Source organism: Amborella trichopoda, chromosome 12, assembly GCF_054954075.1.
Source record: "Amborella trichopoda isolate Santa Cruz 75 chromosome 12, AtrichopodaSantaCruz75HAP2 v2.0, whole genome shotgun sequence".
NCBI classification, from domain to species: Eukaryota; Viridiplantae; Streptophyta; class Magnoliopsida; order Amborellales; family Amborellaceae; genus Amborella; species Amborella trichopoda.
In genome coordinates, this window is record NC_142347.1 from 7190927 (window position 1) to 7211689 (window position 20763).

The window sequence follows — 20763 nt, forward strand, 5'->3', positions numbered from 1 at the left end:
TTTTCAAAATTTATTTATTTTCTTCACAATTGATATTCGAAATTTCTTGCACATCGGCATCATCTTTTGTATCGAGACCTACTTCTTCATATTCTTCTTCCTCTTGTTCTAATTGCAATTTATGAAATACTTCTCGTAGACAAACTTCTACTACTTTGCCAATACTCTTTAGTTGGTCTTCTTTGAAGGGCTTACATCTTTGATCGAAGCTCTCCACATTGCCAAGTTACTAATGTTCGTACTAAATTGGTATAAGAACTTAAGATATATGTCAATGCATATGTAGCTTCAATAAAAGAGTCATGGGTTTAATCATGATGTACATTGATGTCAGATATCTGATCGGATATAAAAAAACCAATAATTCCTTAATGTTATTGCATCTTATCTAAATGGATCAGTTTTTGTAAATGCATTTGAGGTATATGAGCATAGCATAATTGAATTATTTATTGAAAAGATTATTGTTCAAATCATTGAGGAGTTAGGACCACAAAATATTGTTCATCTTGTGACTAACAATGGATCAAATTATGTACTTGCTTGTGATTTAATAGAATCGATATTCCCTCATATTCATAAAACAATGTGTACTACCCAATTTGTTTCTAGAAGACATTGATAAAAATGTTATTTGGGTACAATATGTCATTGAGAATGCTCAATTAATAGTGGATTTTCCATATCAACATATCATTATTTTAGATTTAATGAGAAATCAAACTAATGGAAGGGAATTGAAAAAGTACGGTAAAACTAGACTTGCCACCAACTTTTTGATGGTTCAATCTGTATCGCAAGTAGAAGAGGTTTTTGAGATTAATGGTTACATCTCTCTAAGTGGAGAGCTAGGAATTATAACAATAGTAAAAATGTGACAAGAATCATATAAATAATTAAAAGCTCCAAATTCTGGAATTATGTCATAGATGCAATCATTACATTATTATCGAGGTGCTTCATTTAGGTGTATAGTAAGGAGTCAACCATGACATATTTTTATGAAGCAATGGAAAGGGCAAGAGAAGTAGTCAAGAAGAATTGTAATGGCAATGAATCAAAATATCTTGAATTGTCGAATATGTTTGAAAATAGACAAAAGGGAAATATAATTTACCCCATTCATGTTGCTGCCGCATTTTTTAATTCAACTTTAATGTATAGTGGGTTTGTTAAGTTTGATAATCCTGAAGTGAATGCTGGCTTTATCTTGATTTCAAATAAAATGATCCAAGCAGAACAAAAAAATGAATTATTTTCAGAGTTGTTGAAGTACTATACGCGGAATTCAAATATATTTGATGGTGTTGCATTGGGATTATTGTCAACAGCTCATTCTCGTAAGTATATTATTGTATTATTAGTTTTTTTGTATCTTATTGTATTATTTATTTTTCAGTATTTTAAGAAAATAAATTTTTTTCTCACTTTTAATTATATATTAAAGATATGGTTAAAAATTCCTCATTATGTAGGAGTTTGGTGGGAAGTATGTGAAGAAAGCATTCCACTAGTTCGAATGGTTGCCATTCAGATTTTGAGCCAACCATGTAGCTCATTAGCGTGCGAACGAAATTACAGTACTTTTGAAGCAACAAAAAAAAAAGAAAAAAAAAGGAATAGATTGACACCAACTGTATTAACCGCCGTTGTTTACATTAGGGTGAACTGGAAGATGATGGCTGCATCGTGCGAAAGTGAAATTCATGATTGTAATGCAATTAATTTTTGAACAACTTAGTTCATTGCTATAAGTGATTTTTGAATAGGCGATAAATGAGGATACCTCCCCAGATGATGATGATGATGCATGGCTACGTGACTTAGGGATTACACATTCCCAAACTCATAACTTTTCTTTTGACTCTACCATGCCTTATGCTTAATTTTGAATATTTATAGTTAATTCTGTATTTACTATTGGATGATTGGATGATAGTTAATTTTGAATATATCTAGTTAATTATCCATTTAATATTGGATTATTGGATAAAAGTAATGAGACATCTAAATTAATTGACTTAATTATATTAGTCTAGTGAAGGTTTTTATGAATGGATTGGTTATTGATAGCTTTTGACATAATTTTTATTTTTTAGAATTTTAAAATTTATAATTTTTAAACTTATCCGATATTTTGACTCCGATTTTTTTAGCCTAGTCTGATATATTGACGATATCTTTACATGAAGTAATTTTGTTGATCCGTATTTTTTAACCGATTTTTTCATCTGACTTTTTAAAGTAAAATAGTTTATTTCTAATTTTATGATGAGCCGATTTATTGATAGTCCCGACTTGCTGACTATGCTCTATATAACGCCTTAACTATGTTGTTATAGATTTGGAGTATGGAGAGGATTAAAGCGAAAAAGAGCTGCCTAGAGTAAGAACCTCTTAGGGAGAAAAAAGACGTAGCCAACATTTTAACCCTAGGGTAGTTTTCCAGCCCATACCTTAACCCAGGTTAGTTTGTTCGAAACCCCAAATACCCTACAAGGACTGGTAAAGAGAGAGAAACCCACATTCCATAGGCATGTTATGGGAAAATAGGCTTAGGCCGCACCCTCTTAGGGCTCATTTTCCTTAGCACGCGGTTACTATGGGGCCAACTTGCATACTGTAGAAACGCAATTTTGGCAATAAATATATATTTTTAAAATAATTCGATCCTAATTTTTAGAGAATATATAATATTTAATACATGATCATGAATACGGAAAAACAAAAGTAAAACTAAAAATAATAATTATATTAAAAAATAATTTGGACCATTTGTTACAATTATTTTTAAGTAGACCACCTATTTGCATCCATCTTTAAGATGGATGCTTTATACCTCTGGACCACATATTATAGGAATGTGGTCCAAATCGCATGAAATAATTTTCATTTTCTTTAAAGAACAATAAGGCAAACACATATTCCGCCTCTTGGAAATGAAAAAAAAATATATAGAGCATTAGGGCAGAGGTTCTAAATAATAAAATTAGAGTTGTCCTAAAAATTTTAACTAGAAGAGGTTGTTTTGATGTTCAAATATCCTCAAATTGACCATCTCGACATCAAGATGCATGGCATGAGAAAAAAATAGAGTTCAAGTTTTGGAAATAATGCATATTGTAATGCATTTTTGGAACGTCAATTTTCAAGTTTTTATATATCTGTTTGATCTACACTATTTTTTAAACTTAAAATTTTACAATTAAAGATAAAAATATATTTTAATACTATCACAAATATTTTCAGTATTGAAACTACATTTCTTGACACTATTTGAAGGTTGGTTTTCCTTTGATTGTTTAGAGCTTCGGTTCTATACAAACCTTACGCTTTAAAAATATTTTCTATCACTTACCCCTTCAACCGCTAACTGGATTGTGTCAGGCTTCCCCAGTATGATATAAAACCAGAAGATTTATCTGCCCATCCAGCTCGAGAAAATCTAAACCCTTAATGTAAGTTCTTATATCACACTTGTTTAATTGAAATTTGGTTGCCATTTTTTGTGAATTTTTTTTGCTTTATCAATTTATAATTTGGTGTCACATAGTTGCTCACACAAAAAGAGCAATCACCATCATTGCAACACTACTACCGACCGCCACTTGGTGCAACCGTTCATATTTATAAAGGATGAAGTTTCTATTGGACCCAAGCTTTATGAAAACAAAATAAAGCCCCACTTTAAATATTCAAAAAACACTTTTTGACTTCATTTAAAGGAAAATAGTTTGAAAGGGCTGTAACCTTATCAAAATAAGTAAAACCTCACCTCATAACTCATTGAAAATTGTAATTTAAGTGTTGAAAAACCTTTAAATAAATCATCTAGACCCTCCATTTCACCTTAAAAATAAATGTTCACTAATCCACAAAATCTGTACCATTTTTTGAATTTCAAATTTTATTTTCAATGTTGAAAATTGATTTTAGCTATCATATAAATTTTTAATACCGAAAGTACTTTTCGGATGAAAATTTGAACTGAGGCATCATTTTGTTTTGATAAAGCATTAGGCCCAATAGAAACTTCATCCTAATTTAATTGTTTAGAGCCTCAACCTTCTATAAACTTTTTCCAAATATAACAGAAGACACTTAGTTTAAATATCCAACTTGCAGGCGTAAATTTTCCTTCCTTTTTTTTATTTAAAAATTCCAGGTTTTTGGCACGTCTCACAGTATTTCCCGCCACTCCCCGGTACCGCCATTACCCTTTCTCCAGATGTAAAAACTCGCTTCTTTCTCTCGCTCTCTCCACATAATCAAACACACACACACACACACTCTCTCTCTCTCCACATAATCAAACACACACTCTCTCTCTCTGCAATGGAGGAAGCATCCCTGGAAAACAAGCTTCCCGAGCTCAAGCTAGGTCTGACTTTCAAATCCCTCTCTCTCTCTTTCTCTCTCTCTCTCTCTCTCTCTCTCCTCTAAACCTCCCAACATCTCTCTCTATCTGGCGCCCTCCATCCCTCCTCTTCCTCTTTCCAAAGCCCCTTCTCTCTCTCTCTCTCAATCTCTCTCTTCTTACCATCCCAGTGATTTTGCAGATGCAAAACAAGCGCAAGGGTTTGTGTCTTTCTTCAGAAGACTACCTCAGGTAAGAGCGCGCCCGTCTATTTTTAAAAGATCGACGCCTCCCTTCATTTCACTTTTGTTTTTTGATTCTTTGTGGCCTCACTTCATGAGTATTATTCTTCGAGCATTGCAGGACACCAAGGCTGTACGCTTCTTTGATCGCCGTGTGAGTTGCAGCTCCTCTGAAATATGTTCACATTTAGTTCTTTCCCCCAAGTCGAAAATGGATTAGAGAGTAAATGGGGCTTCTTTCTTCTTACAGGAAATGGGCCCCGTTTGTTACTTGGTTTTGTTTATTGTCTGAATGTTTGATTTATTTCTTGAGAGACTGAGCGATGTCTTGAATTTAGTTTTTGATGTATCCATGGAGAATGTGTTGCATATTAAAACAGGGTCTTTGCATTGTTTGGTTTTGTTCATTGTTTGCATTTTGTGATTAATATCTGCATATGAAGTTTTTGGGAGTCTACATCGGACCTTGCACATTTCTATTGAATTTTGTGTCTTTAATGTTTGGTTTAGATTCACCTTTCCATCTCCATAACGGCCGCCTGATTTTTCCAAGTTGTGTTATTTCATTGGTTCTGTTTTCATTTGAACAGAAATGGCCAAATGTTTCCTAGAACTCTTTGTGGATGTCCCCATTTCCAGCACAATCATTGTTGCATGGTGATATGACTCTTATTTCTGCTATCCTCCCGACTTCTTGGATTTTCTACTTGACTGTATTGGAGTTTCTATGAGAAAAATGTCTCCTCCATATGGAATTAATGAATTGTGGAACTTAGAATTTTTGTGAGCAAATGTCACCTTTACATGAGCATGAAGTTATTCTTTGAACTTTTTAAGAAGTACAATGAATGGAATTACAAAGTTTAGAAACTGAATAGACTGATTCTACGTAGGATTTATTGGTTTTGCAAATATATAATGCTTATAGCTTCAGTTCCCTTTTCCTCCTTGCTACTAACTTTGCAATACGTCAAGTTATTTTGTTATGTAAGTTTGAAAGTTTGAACAGTTTGTGATATTGTAGAGGATTTTTGGATTCTTACGTTTAAAGATATTGATTACTATGTTATAGAAAATGCTAATACATCCTTCACAGTAAGTTCACATTTTGTTATGTCCATTTTATTTGGTTCTAATATGATTATTTGCTCAAAATGGCTGTTTGCTCATACTATGAGAAACAGGACTATTATACTGCCCATGGAGATAATGCAAATTTCATTGCCAAGACATACTACCACACCTCTACTGCTCTTCGACAATTGGGTAGCGGCCCTGATGCCATTTCAAGTGTAAGTGTAAGCAAAAATATGTTTGAAACCATTGCTCGTGACCTACTTCTTGAAAGGACCGACCACACATTGGAGCTCTATGAGGGCAGCGGATCAAATTGGAGGCTCTCAAAAACAGGAACACCTGGAAACCTTGGCAGTTTTGAAGATGTTCTATTTGCCAACAATGAGATGCAAGATACCCCTGTGACTGTTGCTCTATTTCCTAGCTTTCGAGACAATGAATGCACTGTTGGGTTGGCTTATGTTGATTTAACCAAGAGAATTCTAGGCATGGCAGAGTTTTTGGATGATACCCAATTCACAAACGTGGAATCAGCATTGGTTGCTCTTGGTTGCAAAGAATGCATCCTTCCCATAGAGAAAAATTCTGCTGAGATTAGGGTCTTGCACAATGCCCTTGCCAGATGTAGTGTGCTCTTAACTGAGAAAAAGAAATCTGAATTCAAATCTAGGGATTTGGTACAAGACCTTGGTCGACTTGTCAAAGGTTCTATTGAACCAGTTCGGGACATGGTCGGTGGTTTTGAATATGCCTCTGGTGCCCTAGGTGCATTGCTATCTTATACTGATCTCCTTGCAGATGATAGCAACTATGCAAGCTATACTATGCATCATTATAAGCTGGGAGCTTATATGAAGTTGGATTCAGCTGCAATGAGGGCATTGAATGTTCTCGAGAGTAAAACCGACGCAAATAAGAATTTTAGTTTGTTTGGTTTGATGAATAGGACATGTACGGCAGGCATGGGTAAGAGATTGCTAAACAGGTGGCTTAAACAGCCATTGTTGGATGTGAACGAAATTAATTGTAGACTGGATTTGGTTCAGGCTTTTGTGGAGGATACTGAGCTACGCCAAGATCTTCGACAGCATTTGAAAAGGATTTCAGACATTGAGCGACTTATGCGTAGTCTTGAGAAGAGGAGGGCTACGTTGCAGCATGTAGTGAAACTTTATCAGGCAAGTGAAATTTTTTCATTCCATTCCAGTTCTACTCCTGAATCTTCCGTCGCTTCTTTTTGTTCTCTCCTTTCTTGAACTTATTGTTATGTTGATTTGAGATTTGTTTAAATGGGTGGATACTTTTGGTTTTACTAAATTTCTGGATACGCTATATGGTTGCTTATAGTCCTAAACCCTGTTGACATTGGATGTTAGATGGATCTTTATCACATTTGAAACAATTGCTTTTCTTCAATTTGATTTGATTTTATTTTTTAATTTACAGACTGTTAAAAGTGACACTGGGGATAACAGTGGGTGTTTATTATAAATTTCAAGAAATGAAGAAAGCTTCTTACGACTTTTATGAAACAGATTATAGTAAAGGAAAATTAATTAATTAATGTGAACAAGAATGATTTTTCTGTAATGCATTGATAGTAATTCCATTTTCAGAATCCTGTGTCATTTAGTGATGAATGTGTTGTTTGTTATCTGATTTGATATGTCCCACTCCTTTGATGAATATTATCTGTTTGCATACCAGTCAACCATTAGACTTCCTTACATCAAAAGTGCCATGGAGCGTTATGAAGGGGAGTTCTCTCCTTTTATCAGAGAGAGGTACTTGGACCCATTGGATTATTGGACCGATGATGATCACCTGAACAGGTTCATAGCCCTTGTCGAAGTTTCTGTTGATCTTGAACAACTTGCGAATGGTGAATATATGATTGCGGCTGGATATGATTCAAACTTAGCTGCACTGAAGAGTGAACGAGATGCAGTAGAAGCTCAAATACATGAGTTACATAAACAAACTGCATATGATTTGAATCTTCCTCTTGATAAGGCTCTGAAGTTAGACAAGGGCACACAATATGGACATGTGTTCAGGATCACAAAGAAAGAAGAGCCAAAAATTAGAAAAAAGCTCAGCACACATTTTGTTGTTCTTGAGACTCGCAAGGATGGGGTCAAATTTACAAACACAAAGTTAAAAAAGTTGGGGGACAAGTACACAAATTTACTGGAGGAGTACACAAGTTGTCAAAAAGAGCTTGTTAGTCGAGTTGTTCAGACTGCAGCAACATTCTCTGAGGTAAATTGTGGTGCCTCTTTTTTGGAAAACTCTCATGACCACCTTATGTCATTGTAACTTGCCATTCAAGAAAATTATTTATTGATGCAGGTGTTTGAATATGTAGCTGGGCTGCTTTCTGAATTGGATGTTTTGCTCAGTTTTGCTGATCTTGCTACTAGTTGTCCAATACCTTATGTCAGACCAAGCATTACTAGCCCAGTAAGAATTTGATAGCTGAAAATATTTTCCTAAAATATAACATGCCATCAAAGTACTTGACTTGATGGCCATTATATTTCCTAGACTCATGTTGAGGCAGTTAGTTTGTCACTCTTATGGTTATCTGTTTCATATGGTGGTCAATAGGATATAGGGGATATTGTACTGGAAGGGTGCAGGCATCCTTGTGTTGAAGCTCAAGATGGGGTTAATTTCATACCAAATGATTGTGCTCTTGTAAGTATTTCAGCAAGTACTTTAAGTAGAGTATTAATGTGGTTACACACATGCCAAATGGCCTTTTGAGCTATGATGCTGACTTGCCTTTCACTTTTACCTATTTGCATTTATTCTGCCTTCAGGTGAGGGGGGAAAGTTGGTTCCAAATTATCACTGGGCCAAACATGGGGGGGAAGTCTACTTACATTCGTCAGGTTAAACAGTACTTCTATTAGAATTACATGACTTGCAGAAATGTGCCTCTGGAAATCTTTTTGATGAAGCTTGTCTTTTTTTTCTTTTTTTTTGGAAAGAGTTTGAGCTTTTATGAGTTGTAGTTTGAGCTTTGTTATTCATTTGATGCCTAATTTTGACAATCTGCCATTGTTTTCTATTTCTAGTGATTCTTTTCTTTATTTTTTCTTCACGCATTTCTCTTTTCCAAATGAAGTCAGGCAATCTTAGTAACTCTCTCCTCAAAGTTGATGCATTTGTAGCCAAATTTTTATTTTCACTTGAAAGTGGGACTCCAGAGAACATCAAGAATTATTTTTTCTGATATTGTATTTTATGTGAGAGCTGCCATATGTTTCTCCTTTTATAATTGCATTCTATCCATACCATCTTTATGTGTTTGTTTTGCTTCTGGCAAGTTCATAAGTTTTGCATGGGATAGAAATAATTATATTCCATTTTCTGACATCTATTGGCACATGCGATGAGATGTGCCTGATTATATGCTCAAACTGGGCAATAGTTTACAAATTTATGGCAACTTATGTATTGCTTGATTCTCAATTCTCATTCAAATGCGCTGTAAATGCTTTAGTCCTGCAAAATTGTTGTGGGCTAGATAAGTAATTATGACATGCATCGCTATACAGTGTTACTCATTATAAGTTCTATCCATTTAGCAATTTTCCTAAACATAGACAACCAACATGGTGAAGGCATAATTCGATTTTCAACGGTGGCAGACACCTGAATACCAACTCTGACATGGAAAATACCATTTTTGATGTGCATATTCCCATTAATGAATAGACACTAATTTGAACCACAGGGAATAGAAGTGAAATGTGCACCATGAGTCCTAGGTAGACTCATGTATGCAGATGTGACCTAGGATGCAGATGTGACCTAGGAGGCACAGTTCCTAATGATACAACACATATGGGTTGCACTGGAGCATGGTTTGTCTCACCTCTACTTTTCTAGGAAATGTGATGTCTCTTCCTCGTGGAGTAAACCAACTCATAGAAGTACTTGGCTTGACATTTTCAAATGAGAACATATGTCACATGGTATAGTACCAAAAAAGTAAATATAAGCATGAGGGGTGTGGATATCCACACCTGTAGCTAGGTGAGGCTTAAATTAGAGTGTAAATAAAAATGGTTAGTTTCTATGTTAACACTATTTTTTAAGTTCTTGACATTAGTGTTCTGTGTGGCTGTTATACTTTGTTCATTTTGACCTGGGTGAAGATGATGCCTTTTTTAGTTTCTCTTTCATTGATTCTTTCTGTTTTTCATGACTATCTTATTGAAGTTTCAACAGTAATGCTTTCTATTTCTCATATACTTTCAACTATCTTGCTTTGTGATTGATACTCACAGGTTGGTGTGAATGTGCTAATGGCACAAGTTGGAAGTTTCATTCCATGTGATAGAGCAAGCATTAGTGTTCGTGATTGCATTTTTGCTCGTGTGGGTGCTGGAGATTGCCAAGTGAGTCTGCTTTTAGTACATGGATGAACAGATTTGTAATTCTCTTCGTCTGCCGGTTTTTCCATTATTTTTCAAAATCCATCTGGAGTAGTACTTGGTCAATGCTTGTGTCATGGATATGACTGCTTTCTCCATTTTTGCCTCACCGAAATGTCAATTACTACACGTTGATTCATTTAATGGCTGTACCTTGATTCTTTTATTAGTAGTTGAAGGTGGTTTTGGACATGTGAAATTTTAAACCCTGTTAAAACTATGACTATGATGTGTACAACCTTTCAGACGGGCTTGTCATGCAAGTATTTATGCATGGAATGCTAGTTGTTCTGACCTATAGTCATTTTATGTGTTCTACTTGTTGAATCTTGATTCTAATTAGTTTGAATTGCTTGAATCATATTTTTTTCTAGTGAAATGGACTAGCATGTTTACAGTAGTTATCTGATCATTCCAGCAGTTGATATTTTCATACCCCATAGCTTGTTAGTGATGGTTCTTTGTAGTCGCATCTTGCCCTTGTTAAATTCCTTATCAGTACATTGACTTATGTTTGTTTTGCAGTTGCGTGGAGTTTCGACTTTCATGCAGGAAATGCTGGAAACTGCATCAATATTAAAAGGAGCAACTAATAAATCACTGATAATTATTGATGAGCTGGGGCGTGGAACATCTACATATGATGGATTTGGTCTGTCTCTTATCATGGTTGCTCATGTGCTATTCAAGACATTGTATTATGTTGTGTTGCTTTTCTATTTTTCTTTTTGTTTGAAGGAGGGAACATATGTTGGAGCTTTGTGTTTGCAATATGGATAAAAGAAAGGCTCAGTATTCTTTACAAGATGGATTTCTTTCACGTCATAAATATGGAAAATCTACAGTTAAAAAAAAATGAAAAAATTTGAAATTTCGATTCTACTTGCTGCTACGTTTTTTTTTTTTTTTTTCTCACAGCAGTTTGGATTCTTCTTTTAGCTGGGCATGGGCATTCTTTCAGATTTTAATGCGGTGGCATTGATTTAACTTTGTATTAGATTTGGCTTGATAATTAAATTGCATTGAAGTTGTGAATCAATCAAATGTTTGATTAAAGCTAATTAAACTGCATAGATTCTTACATCTATATTATTTTTATTTATTTTAGCACCATAATTGTTTAATATTCTCTAGATTTCTTTCTGCTAGCTTCATTCCTCTTTTTAGAGTAAATGAGTGGTTGCTGTAGATTGTGCAGGTGTGTGACCTTTAGTCAATGTAATACTTGATGTCATGGTTGACTTTTTCAGCAAATGAAGGTTTGGGTATTGTTTACCCAAAGGAAGAATGTGTTAGCATTCTATCACGCATATCTTATGTGTGCATGCATTGAGTGCAAGGGGGTAGTAAATTGCTAAGATTGGGATTTTCAGTTTCCTTAATTTGTATCCCATCTCAACATGTTGATGTCCTGGCCTAGCTCTTTGAGTTCTTCATTCATTTCCCTGTCTGATTTGTAGAACATGTTGCAAGAAACTAATACCCAGTGACTTCTTATCCATCTTTCTGAAATTTCTTGCTCAAAATATTAGTGTTGATAGACAGGCTGTTTAAGGGCACTCCATTTAAGTTCATATCTAGACACTTTGGTATCTGGGTTAATGTATCGAAAACTTCCTAAGTTTATACGTGCTATATTGACTTTATTTGGGGTGCTCACGTGGTAATCCCAGTACAGCTGGGTACCTGGTCTATTTTGGGATCATGCTGGATGAGCTGCCCTTGTTTATTCTGGTACTTTGGCTATGTAATCTGGAATGGATTCTTTTGTGCCTTACCCATGTATTGGATGTATCAATGAGGCACTGACTTCGATTCTCCACAAAACTTTGGTTTCTTTATGATGAATTGTTGGAGTGTCTGGAATGGTGGGATACTTTCAGCACTGATACCGACACTTATGGATTCCTTTATAATGTGTCAAGTTTTTATGAGTATTTTTTGCAGTGAGGGTTCCTAAAATAAGATACTTTTTGACACTTATATTCTGAACTCAACAGGTAAGGCCTTCTTGTATGAGGGTAAGGCCTTCTTGTATGAGGGAATGGATTCTTTTTTATAAGAATCTAAATGTTTATATATTATTAAAGGAAGGTTATGTGGCCTCTGGGTCCACTCTCTTGTATTAATATGATATTAATCCCAAATCTCTACCTATTTGGATTCCATAACTTTTTCCAAATGGGTTTTTTTTTGCAATATGATATTCAGTGGTTTGGTTTGGTTTGTAGTTCTTATTATTTAAGGTTTGATACACATACATTCATATTGTGTGTGTTTACGAATCCCATTGTTCAAGACATAGAGAACTAACCAGAGTAGTTGGAAGCAGGAGTGCTGTGGGAGGGTTATAGGAATTTGGAAGCGGGGAATCAAGAGAGGCTATAAGATCCTTTGGTAGGATAGGAAGCACAATTCATTACAATGCATATCTTAGGACTTGATATTCCTACCTTTTGGGAATCACACTCCTAACCACTCGGAAAAACGTAATAAATCATTATGGAACGTGTTCCATAGTGCAAATGGTTCAGGGTTCTAGAGTATCCTTAACCAAGATTCCCTTAAGTACGGTATCTAATAGAACGGTATGTGATATCTCACTCTAGTACATGTCTATGTCTCTAAAAGGCCTAATGTAATGTATCTAATAAGAGGGTTTAGTACCTTATTTATTAATATACATCATCACTAAAACATTAATCAGATATCAGACTATTAGTCCATTGTGTCATGCACTATACATTAATGCAATATACACTGCAGTATTGCATCACACAGAGTCACACGGTCACGGTCTGATTGACATATCACACACATACATGCATCACTTTTGAGTTTCTAGACTTATAGTTCCTAGATTAAATCATTAGAATGCACAATTAACGAAATTAATCAAGAAACAATGCAAACCAATGTTTTTGTGGGTTTTAATGCGTTTTTTTTTAAAGAGGTGGATCTTCTATCAATGTTGAGCTCGAGCTATTCGAGCACCAGATGCTTTGATGGTTTAAAACCCTCAAACTTTGAGAGCTACGGGTAGTGTGTTTTGGTCGTTTTCAAATGTGGGATGTGAATTAGATGCTGTCGGGGGTCTGACGCTGTGATGCGGCTTGATGAGGGAGCATCACCTCCAACAAGGTCCATAGATTTCAAAATATCTGAAAACATCAGCTGCCTAAGTCCCCTGATAGCCTGATAAAGAGTACTATAGTTTGTTGTCTCTAATCTCTAATAGTCTAAATGTCTAATATAGGTACTATGTAAAGGAAATTATCCATTCCATCTTATTCTCTAAAATTGATGAACAAATAAAATTAAACCTAATATGCTAAAAATAAAATTAAACCTAATATACGAAATGGACATGACATAAAATTCCATGACTAAAATTACTTCATAGTTCACAATTAGAGGCGCATATTGCATAAGCATCCAAGCTGTAGGTAAAGACCAAAGGTTTGTGACAAAAAATAGAAAAATAATCCACTCTCAAGTCTCCTAATTCTCTCTAAACTCTTAATTAGATGAGTCATATGATGATTCGTCATGTGCATGTGCATCTCCTACATCCGAAGCTGAGGATGTAGAGGCAACATCATCACTATCATCACCTCTGGCCGTGCATACTTCTTACTTTGTCTCCTCTTAGTCAGCTTCCTCCTCATTTCCCTTTGGAACTGTTGTGGAACTAAACCCAGCTCTCCTCCTTTGTGAATCTAATTCTAGGCCTTATTTCTTCTCTAGCACCCATGGCTTGCTCGACATTGAACCAAGTAAGGTCCTCACACTCAAACAGACGCTTTGATTATGGATTTGTTGTCCACTTAATTGTACCCTTACTCTCAGGATCATCGAATAGAATTGAGTTGACATTCATACGTTTCAGGTACCTATCCCTAAGGTACTCATTATATCGCACATAGACGGGATCATCCAACTTTTTATGCTAAAAACTCTTTTTTTTTTTTTTCTTTTTTTGGTATGGAGCTGCTATACAAAGTAAGGGAACAAGCAAAGTAGAAAATATGTTATTTAACTTAATGGCCACTAGACTTCTGCTTTTCTACAACCTAGATTTTAAATATTTGAAAACCAAGAAATAAAAAGCTTACATGCTCAATGCAATCCAATTGCATTCGCAACGAAATGAACTGCATGTGAGGCTCAACCTTCAAAAAACGAGATGTTTAAGATTCGGCGTCATGCTTCTATATGATGCCCACCATTCAGCTTCTTATTATTGTAAATTTTGATTTAATATTATACAACTATACAACTGAGGGTATGGGTCTTAACAGGCGGACCGGGATTTGTGTAGCCAACCCCAATTAGTTAGGAAAAGGCTTTGACGATGATGATGATACAACTATATAAGTAAAACATAGTAAAGAAGAAATAATAAAGTAAAGAAGAAAAAAATTAAGTAAAGAAGAAACAATAAAATTAACACTCTTGGTTACCCGGTGGTGTAGTATCCTTATTCCGAAAATGATGTTAGGAACTTTCACTCCATTGTGCAGCCTCTTAGAGGCCTATTTGAGAAAAGAAAAATGCCAATGCAAATACTCAGAGGAGGTGCACAAGTTACATTTGGAACATTACTAAAAAAATAAATCTGCTATATCTATTGTGATTCTGTGAATATTTCCACTTCGTGATAACTATTTCTTCCATCCGTTTCTTTGGCAAAATGCTCTCGTTTTCTTTCCTAAAAGAACTGGCGATTTTATCCTTAATAAATGGGATGAATATTACTTTCTTCTCAAAATGTATACTATCAAGTGAACCTTATCAAAAGAAAAAAATGTATACTATCAACATTAAGCAGAGGCTATATCTATCGGTTTGAATATCACGTTTTTTAGTTCATACACCCTAGTGAATCTCTTGCTCTTTGCATGATGTCCTTGCTTTATGACCTGAATGTTCTATTTGATTGATCCTATTTGTCCTATTTTTTCTCACTATGAATGCAAGTAATAGATTGTGGTGAATAACTAAGTTTATCTGCGCTACTTAGGTTTGGCTTGGGCAATTTGTGAACACCTTGTAGGGGTCACCAGAGCTCCAACTTTATTTGCAACACATTTTCATGAATTGACTGCATTAGCTAATGAAGGCATCGATAATCATGAGCACCGACGGATGCCTCTTAATGGTGTGGCAAACTTTCATGTTAGTGCACACATTGATTCCTCTAGTCGCAAGTTAACCATGCTTTACAAGGTATGTTGTAACTGTTTGAAATTAGGGATTTTGTTTGTATGCTCATTTTGCTTCACTTAGTCATGTTCTTGAAGTCTTGTGTCCTTTTGTGATGTCTATTTCCTCACGAGTTTTGAAATTTTCTTACCATCATAAGTTTGTTTTATGGATATACTTTTCTACATCTGAAAAGTGAGAAGTGATTACTATTTTGAGATGATTCATTGATTACTGAAATATGCAGGTGCACATGAGTGAATCAAGTTGCATACATGATAAGGTTAATATTAATGTTAGAAACTCATTTTTTTTTTTTTGAACAATAATGCTAGAGACTCGTACTTGGGTTGTTATGGGTGATTCAATATTTAACGTTGCTCCCTTGGGTAGAAGACATATATAGCCGAAGGATACTTTATGCTCTCATTTAAGATTTTTAAAGCTCCATATGTGGAGCATGGTGCTGAACTTGGAAGATCAAACTGAAAATAATGCAGCACATGTCTCCACTGGCACATACGATCATTGTATGTCCACTAATGCCAACAGCCGCATGTCATTTTTTTGTTCCTATTTCAAGTGATCGTAGTGAATCTTGTCATTAGAAGCTCGTGGTAATCATTTTGGGAGTGGGTGGGGAAAGGCTTTGGAGATGTTTCTCATCAGTGGTTTCAGCAACAAAGACTTAATTTTGGAGCGGGAACATTATTAGGGTCTTGTAACTAAGTAAAAGACAGCTTTATGTTCAACTTGCAAGATAAATGCATTCAGCATGTAATAAACAGATGAATGAAATATGATACCTTGTCTTTAAGTTGCTAAGTGAGTGAATTTGAAATTTCTGGAACTATCCAGAAATGAATTTATAAAATTGGGGTGCTTAGAACCTACAAGGAAGCTAAAATTGATGAAAATATGGTTTTGTGGTATAAATGAAGGAATCGTAGACTACAAAGAGCCTTAGGACTTGTTCTAAGGACTCCTAGCAGAGACGTCATGGCATCTTAATGGATTTACTCTGCAGATGACAATTCCAAGATACAAAGGTTGACTAGTTGTCAAAGTAGAAATTCAATTCCTTGTTCACCTTATATTTGGCTGAAGTTGCTGCAACATGAGTTAGTTAAAGAACTTCTTATTGATTGGCTGCCATTATCATGTTTCTTAAATGTGCACTATTTTCATGCACATGTAAGTCCTCTTGCCTAATGAGTTCTTATGGCTATATATTTTATCTGTATGCTGGGGAAGTTTAGGTGGATCAAGGGCCGTGCGATCAAAGTTTTGGAATTCATGTTGCTGAATTTGCGAACTTCCCTGAAAGTGTTGTTGCTTTAGCGAGAGAAAAAGCTGCAGAGTTAGAAGACTTTTCACCGACTACAGCTTCCTCAAATGACACAAAAGAGGAGGTAAAAAATTTAAATTTATTCATTCTGTGTTAGTATCTATGTACATTCCATGCATATGTTCAAAGAGACTGTTTCTTTGCCAAGTAAACATTGATGGGTGCTGTTTATTTGAACTTTATTTCGGTCAGCCATAAAGGGTTGGGACTTTCGCTGTAACTTTTTTCAGGATATGCTAACATAATACATGGAACTCATCCGCTGGCCTACTTTTCAAATGACATTTGATTGATTTCTTGAGTCATTTTATGTCATTCCTATTAAATGGAAGTTCGTGCTTGTGTAAACATCTTAGTTTACTAAAAGGTAGAATATGACTACTTCTGGAGATGATCGATAAATTAGCTTGTAAGCATTTCACCATTTTATGAAGAGAACAAGGAAGAACCACCTTTATTTTGATAAGTTATTCTGGAACTGACTTTGGGTAACTAGTGTTCCTAATGCAAGCCTATTTTTCCTCGAACCATTTTAGCCATTCAGCTTGCCGTGGATTTCACATATCCCAGTGGACATTCAGTTTTGCTGAACATGAATGTTTTCTTTTAGGAAGTTTGAATGTGGAAATATTTCTTTCTTGGAGCATTCCACTGCCAATTGTTAGTAGCCCTTCTATTCCGTGATTGTTTTCTTCGCTTCTTGTTTCATTGAGGATGCCGAGTCTATACTTTCTTTAGGTAGGTACCTTTTGGGTTAATAAGTTTCCATCACTTGAATTTTCATCCCCCTTAAAAGCACAATTTGTTTTGCTTGTAAGATATGATTTTATAAATATGATGGACATCCATTCTTGTATTTTAGGAATGGCCAAGAAATTCATGACTAAACGCTTGCCCTGTCTTGGCTCTTTCTCTATCACCCCCCGCTCCCCTGTGCCCAGCTGTGTGCACAAGCATAAAACACACCTGAACACACTGAATATTTGCTTATATACATCTGGGAATGACTAAATATTTTTCGCAAATACACAATATACTACATACTTTTGCTTTAGCATACTGCATTTAATTCCCCTCAGCTACAGTAAACCTCGGTTACTATAAGCATGAGAGTCTCACACAGCAACACTATAGAAATTCTCCATGAAAGGACACCATGCAACCAAGCGCCCCTCGAATGTCTTCTCCAGTTGAGAGGTATTCCCTTGAAACTCTCGCACCATAGTCAGCCTTACCATGGCCATCCACACTTCGCCATCCAGCAACATTGTTTAGGTTCTTCCCCCCAACCAGAAGCATCCTTCTGCCCTTTACTCATCTTCTCCTCCCCTACCCAACCCCCATGGCTCCTACTCCCAATTTGCCTTTCTTGATCTAAAAAAGCACCCTGTCACCTGAACCCATTCAGCAAACTTGAGCAGTTTAGTACTGAAGGACAGGCCTCGAGCAGAATAGCAGCATCTCTTCAGAAATCAGCCAGAACAGAGCAACCCAATTTGCTTGATTCCGTTTAATCTCCAAGATCCAAGGTCCAAAAACCAAAACGGCCCCTCGCTCCACCCCAGGATAAAAGCATTAAAGACATCTATACTTTCAAAATCAACCTAGCCCTACATACGTTACAGTATCTATCCTCATATGCCCAGCAAGCAGAATCCTAATTTGTTTCAGTTTTCTACCATAAGTCCATATGACCATGTTCCTCATTCCCCTATATTTCTCTTGATGAGAATAACACTTTTGAGGGGGTTTCCCTCCATAGCTCCTCACTGCTAGGGGAATATACCCTTCCTCGAGACAATCTCAAGGGCATTATAGAATTGGTGAGATCTTTGTGAAACACTCTGCAATGCAGGAAGTTAGAAGGAGGTCCTTTTCTACTGCCTTTCCCAACAAGAAACTCTACGAGCCCTCTAGACCATGGGCTTGGATTCTCAAGGAGTTTCTGTCAATCTCATACTGTGGTCCCCTCCCCATGGTGCCCAGAAATCTCAGAAGGTTTGGATCATAGTAAAAGATACTTCGTTACACGCTTGGCATCAAGAACTTTTCAAGGAGATTGGTGATATTTGTGGACGATTCATTATTGTAGACTGGAAATTCTTTGACATGCTGCCTTTGGGTGTGGTGCAGCTCCTTGTTGAAACCCCTGATCCCCAGCCTTGAGAAAAGATGAGTCTACACAAGCTTCTAACTTGAACTTCCCAACTCTTCAGAATCATGCTTGGTATGAGCTGTACCGGGATGACGAGGTCGATCAGGACTATGGAAGTGTTCAAGACCCTGGGAATGACAATCGGTAGTCAACCAGAAAAGCTGTTAGAGAATGAATGGATGCCTGAAAAACCCCAAACAAAGGAGACCAAGGAAAAGAAAAGAAGTTATATGGCTAAGCCATGGGCCTCGCTGAATATGGCTAAGCATGAATTGGGCCAGCTTGATATTGGGGTGGCGAACCCCCTTGGAATCTCTCTTGAGATTTTAGAGCCGGAGCCGGAGCCTGAGCGGAGCTTGATCCATCCCATCATGGGATCTCGATACCTGACTGAAAGATATCTCTATCCTTGACTAAATGTGATCTCGATCCTTACAGAAGCATGATCTTGTTCCACAAAAAAGGCGTGATCAAGGTTTTTGAAATTTGAGCCCATTATGATTCTCTTGCTAAAGACCACCCATTGACAATTTTTGCTTTTCGTTTCATTGTCATGGTTTGCATCAATGGATGAAAACCTGAGAGCTAATCTCAAAATCACTCGTTGGCTATGACTCAAAGGGTCCCTTATCTTGCATCGTTTTGAATCGTTGAATTGCCCTAGTTGTCCAAAATAGGAGATTTCACTGTATTAAATCACTCGGTTCATTGTAGGGAGTTCGATGATTCTTGAGTCTTAGACGGATTTTTTTCCTTTTTTTTTTCCCTATCTTTTCATGTTTTTTCATTGTTTAGGCTGACCACCTAAGAATCAACGAGGCAACTCAGTAATTGGCGAGTTGATTAGGATCAACATGTGGGGGCACAAATCATGATTTTGTAGCTCATAAAATAGTGCATATCTGATGATCTGTGAGTATTTAAAATGAATGGACCAAAAATGAACTTTTACCTGTATTTAAGGTTTAGAATAAATTTTTCTTTTCCTAAAAAGAGTGCATTTTCGATATTTTTGGTCGATAATCCAAGAAAATGGAGAGATTGAGGTAGATGTTGCACTTAGAATTAGAGTTAGGTAGGCTAAATGGAGATGTGCAACCGGAGTTTTATGTAATCGCCGAATACCAACGAAGATGAAGGGGAAGTTCTATAGGACAATTGCGAGATCAACTTTGTTTTATGAGATCAAGTTCTATAGGACAATTGTGGTCGAGACATAACATACCCAAAGGATGAGTGTTGCTGACATGAGGATGTTGAGATGAATAATTGTCATGACAAGAAGGGATGGAATTCAAAATGAAAACATTCGAGAGAACTTAGGCAAGACTCCAATAGGCGATAAGATGAGAGAAAGTAGACTTAGGTGGTTGGCCATGTGCAACGCAAAACCAGTACAACACCTGTTACGAGTTGTGAGTTAGTTCAAGTGGAAGGCTCAAAATGGGCAAGGGGTAGGCCCAAAAGGGCGTAGTTGGAAGTAGTGAGAAAAGATATAGGAACTTATGGCCTCACTGAGGGTATGACCCTTAATAGAGCAGAATGACAGATCGGGATTTATGTAACTGACCCCAAAAATTTGGGAAAAGGTTTTGATGATGATGATGATCAAATTTTCTTTTCATATTCATAATTGTGGTGCTCATTATGGTGTAGCTGTAAATTTTTGTCCAAATCCACCTCTAACATGGACTTTTGAAGAAGATTACATTGGAAGAGGCATATCAGCTAATGCACAAAACCCCATTATGATCATATATATATATAGGAAAAAGCTGGGATTAGCCCACTAGCTCATATGATCATATGAGCTCAACGGCCCATATTGAATCTTGGTCGATCTAACGATCACGGATGTCCGGTAGTGTTTGAAGTTTATTTATTTTTCTACAAATCCAAATCACTTGAAATTTTAGGAGTGTGTTCATAAA

The 20763-nt window shown here is 36.2% G+C and overlaps 1 protein-coding gene across 2 annotated transcripts in view; it reads left to right on the forward strand.

Annotated features, from left to right (window-relative positions):
* The first annotated feature begins 3988 nt into the window (after window positions 1-3988).
* MSH2 (MUTS homolog 2) overlaps window positions 3989-20763 on the forward strand; it is a 24114-nt gene continuing 7339 nt past the window's right edge. The window contains exons 1-12 of one of the 2 annotated variants that reach the window (XM_006843695.4): window positions 3989-4381; window positions 4560-4609; window positions 4721-4753; window positions 5784-6854; window positions 7384-7938; window positions 8029-8139; window positions 8287-8376; window positions 8502-8573; window positions 9978-10088; window positions 10650-10776; window positions 15148-15353; window positions 16589-16741. In XM_006843695.4, coding sequence (XP_006843758.1) covers window positions 4336-4381; window positions 4560-4609; window positions 4721-4753; window positions 5784-6854; window positions 7384-7938; window positions 8029-8139; window positions 8287-8376; window positions 8502-8573; window positions 9978-10088; window positions 10650-10776; window positions 15148-15353; window positions 16589-16741 — 2625 coding nt within the window. In that variant the 5' untranslated portion in view covers window positions 3989-4335. The remainder of the gene's footprint in view (window positions 4382-4559; window positions 4610-4720; window positions 4754-5783; window positions 6855-7383; window positions 7939-8028; window positions 8140-8286; window positions 8377-8501; window positions 8574-9977; window positions 10089-10649; window positions 10777-15147; window positions 15354-16588; window positions 16742-20763) is intronic. The other variant, XM_020666844.2, reaches the window with a different exon arrangement.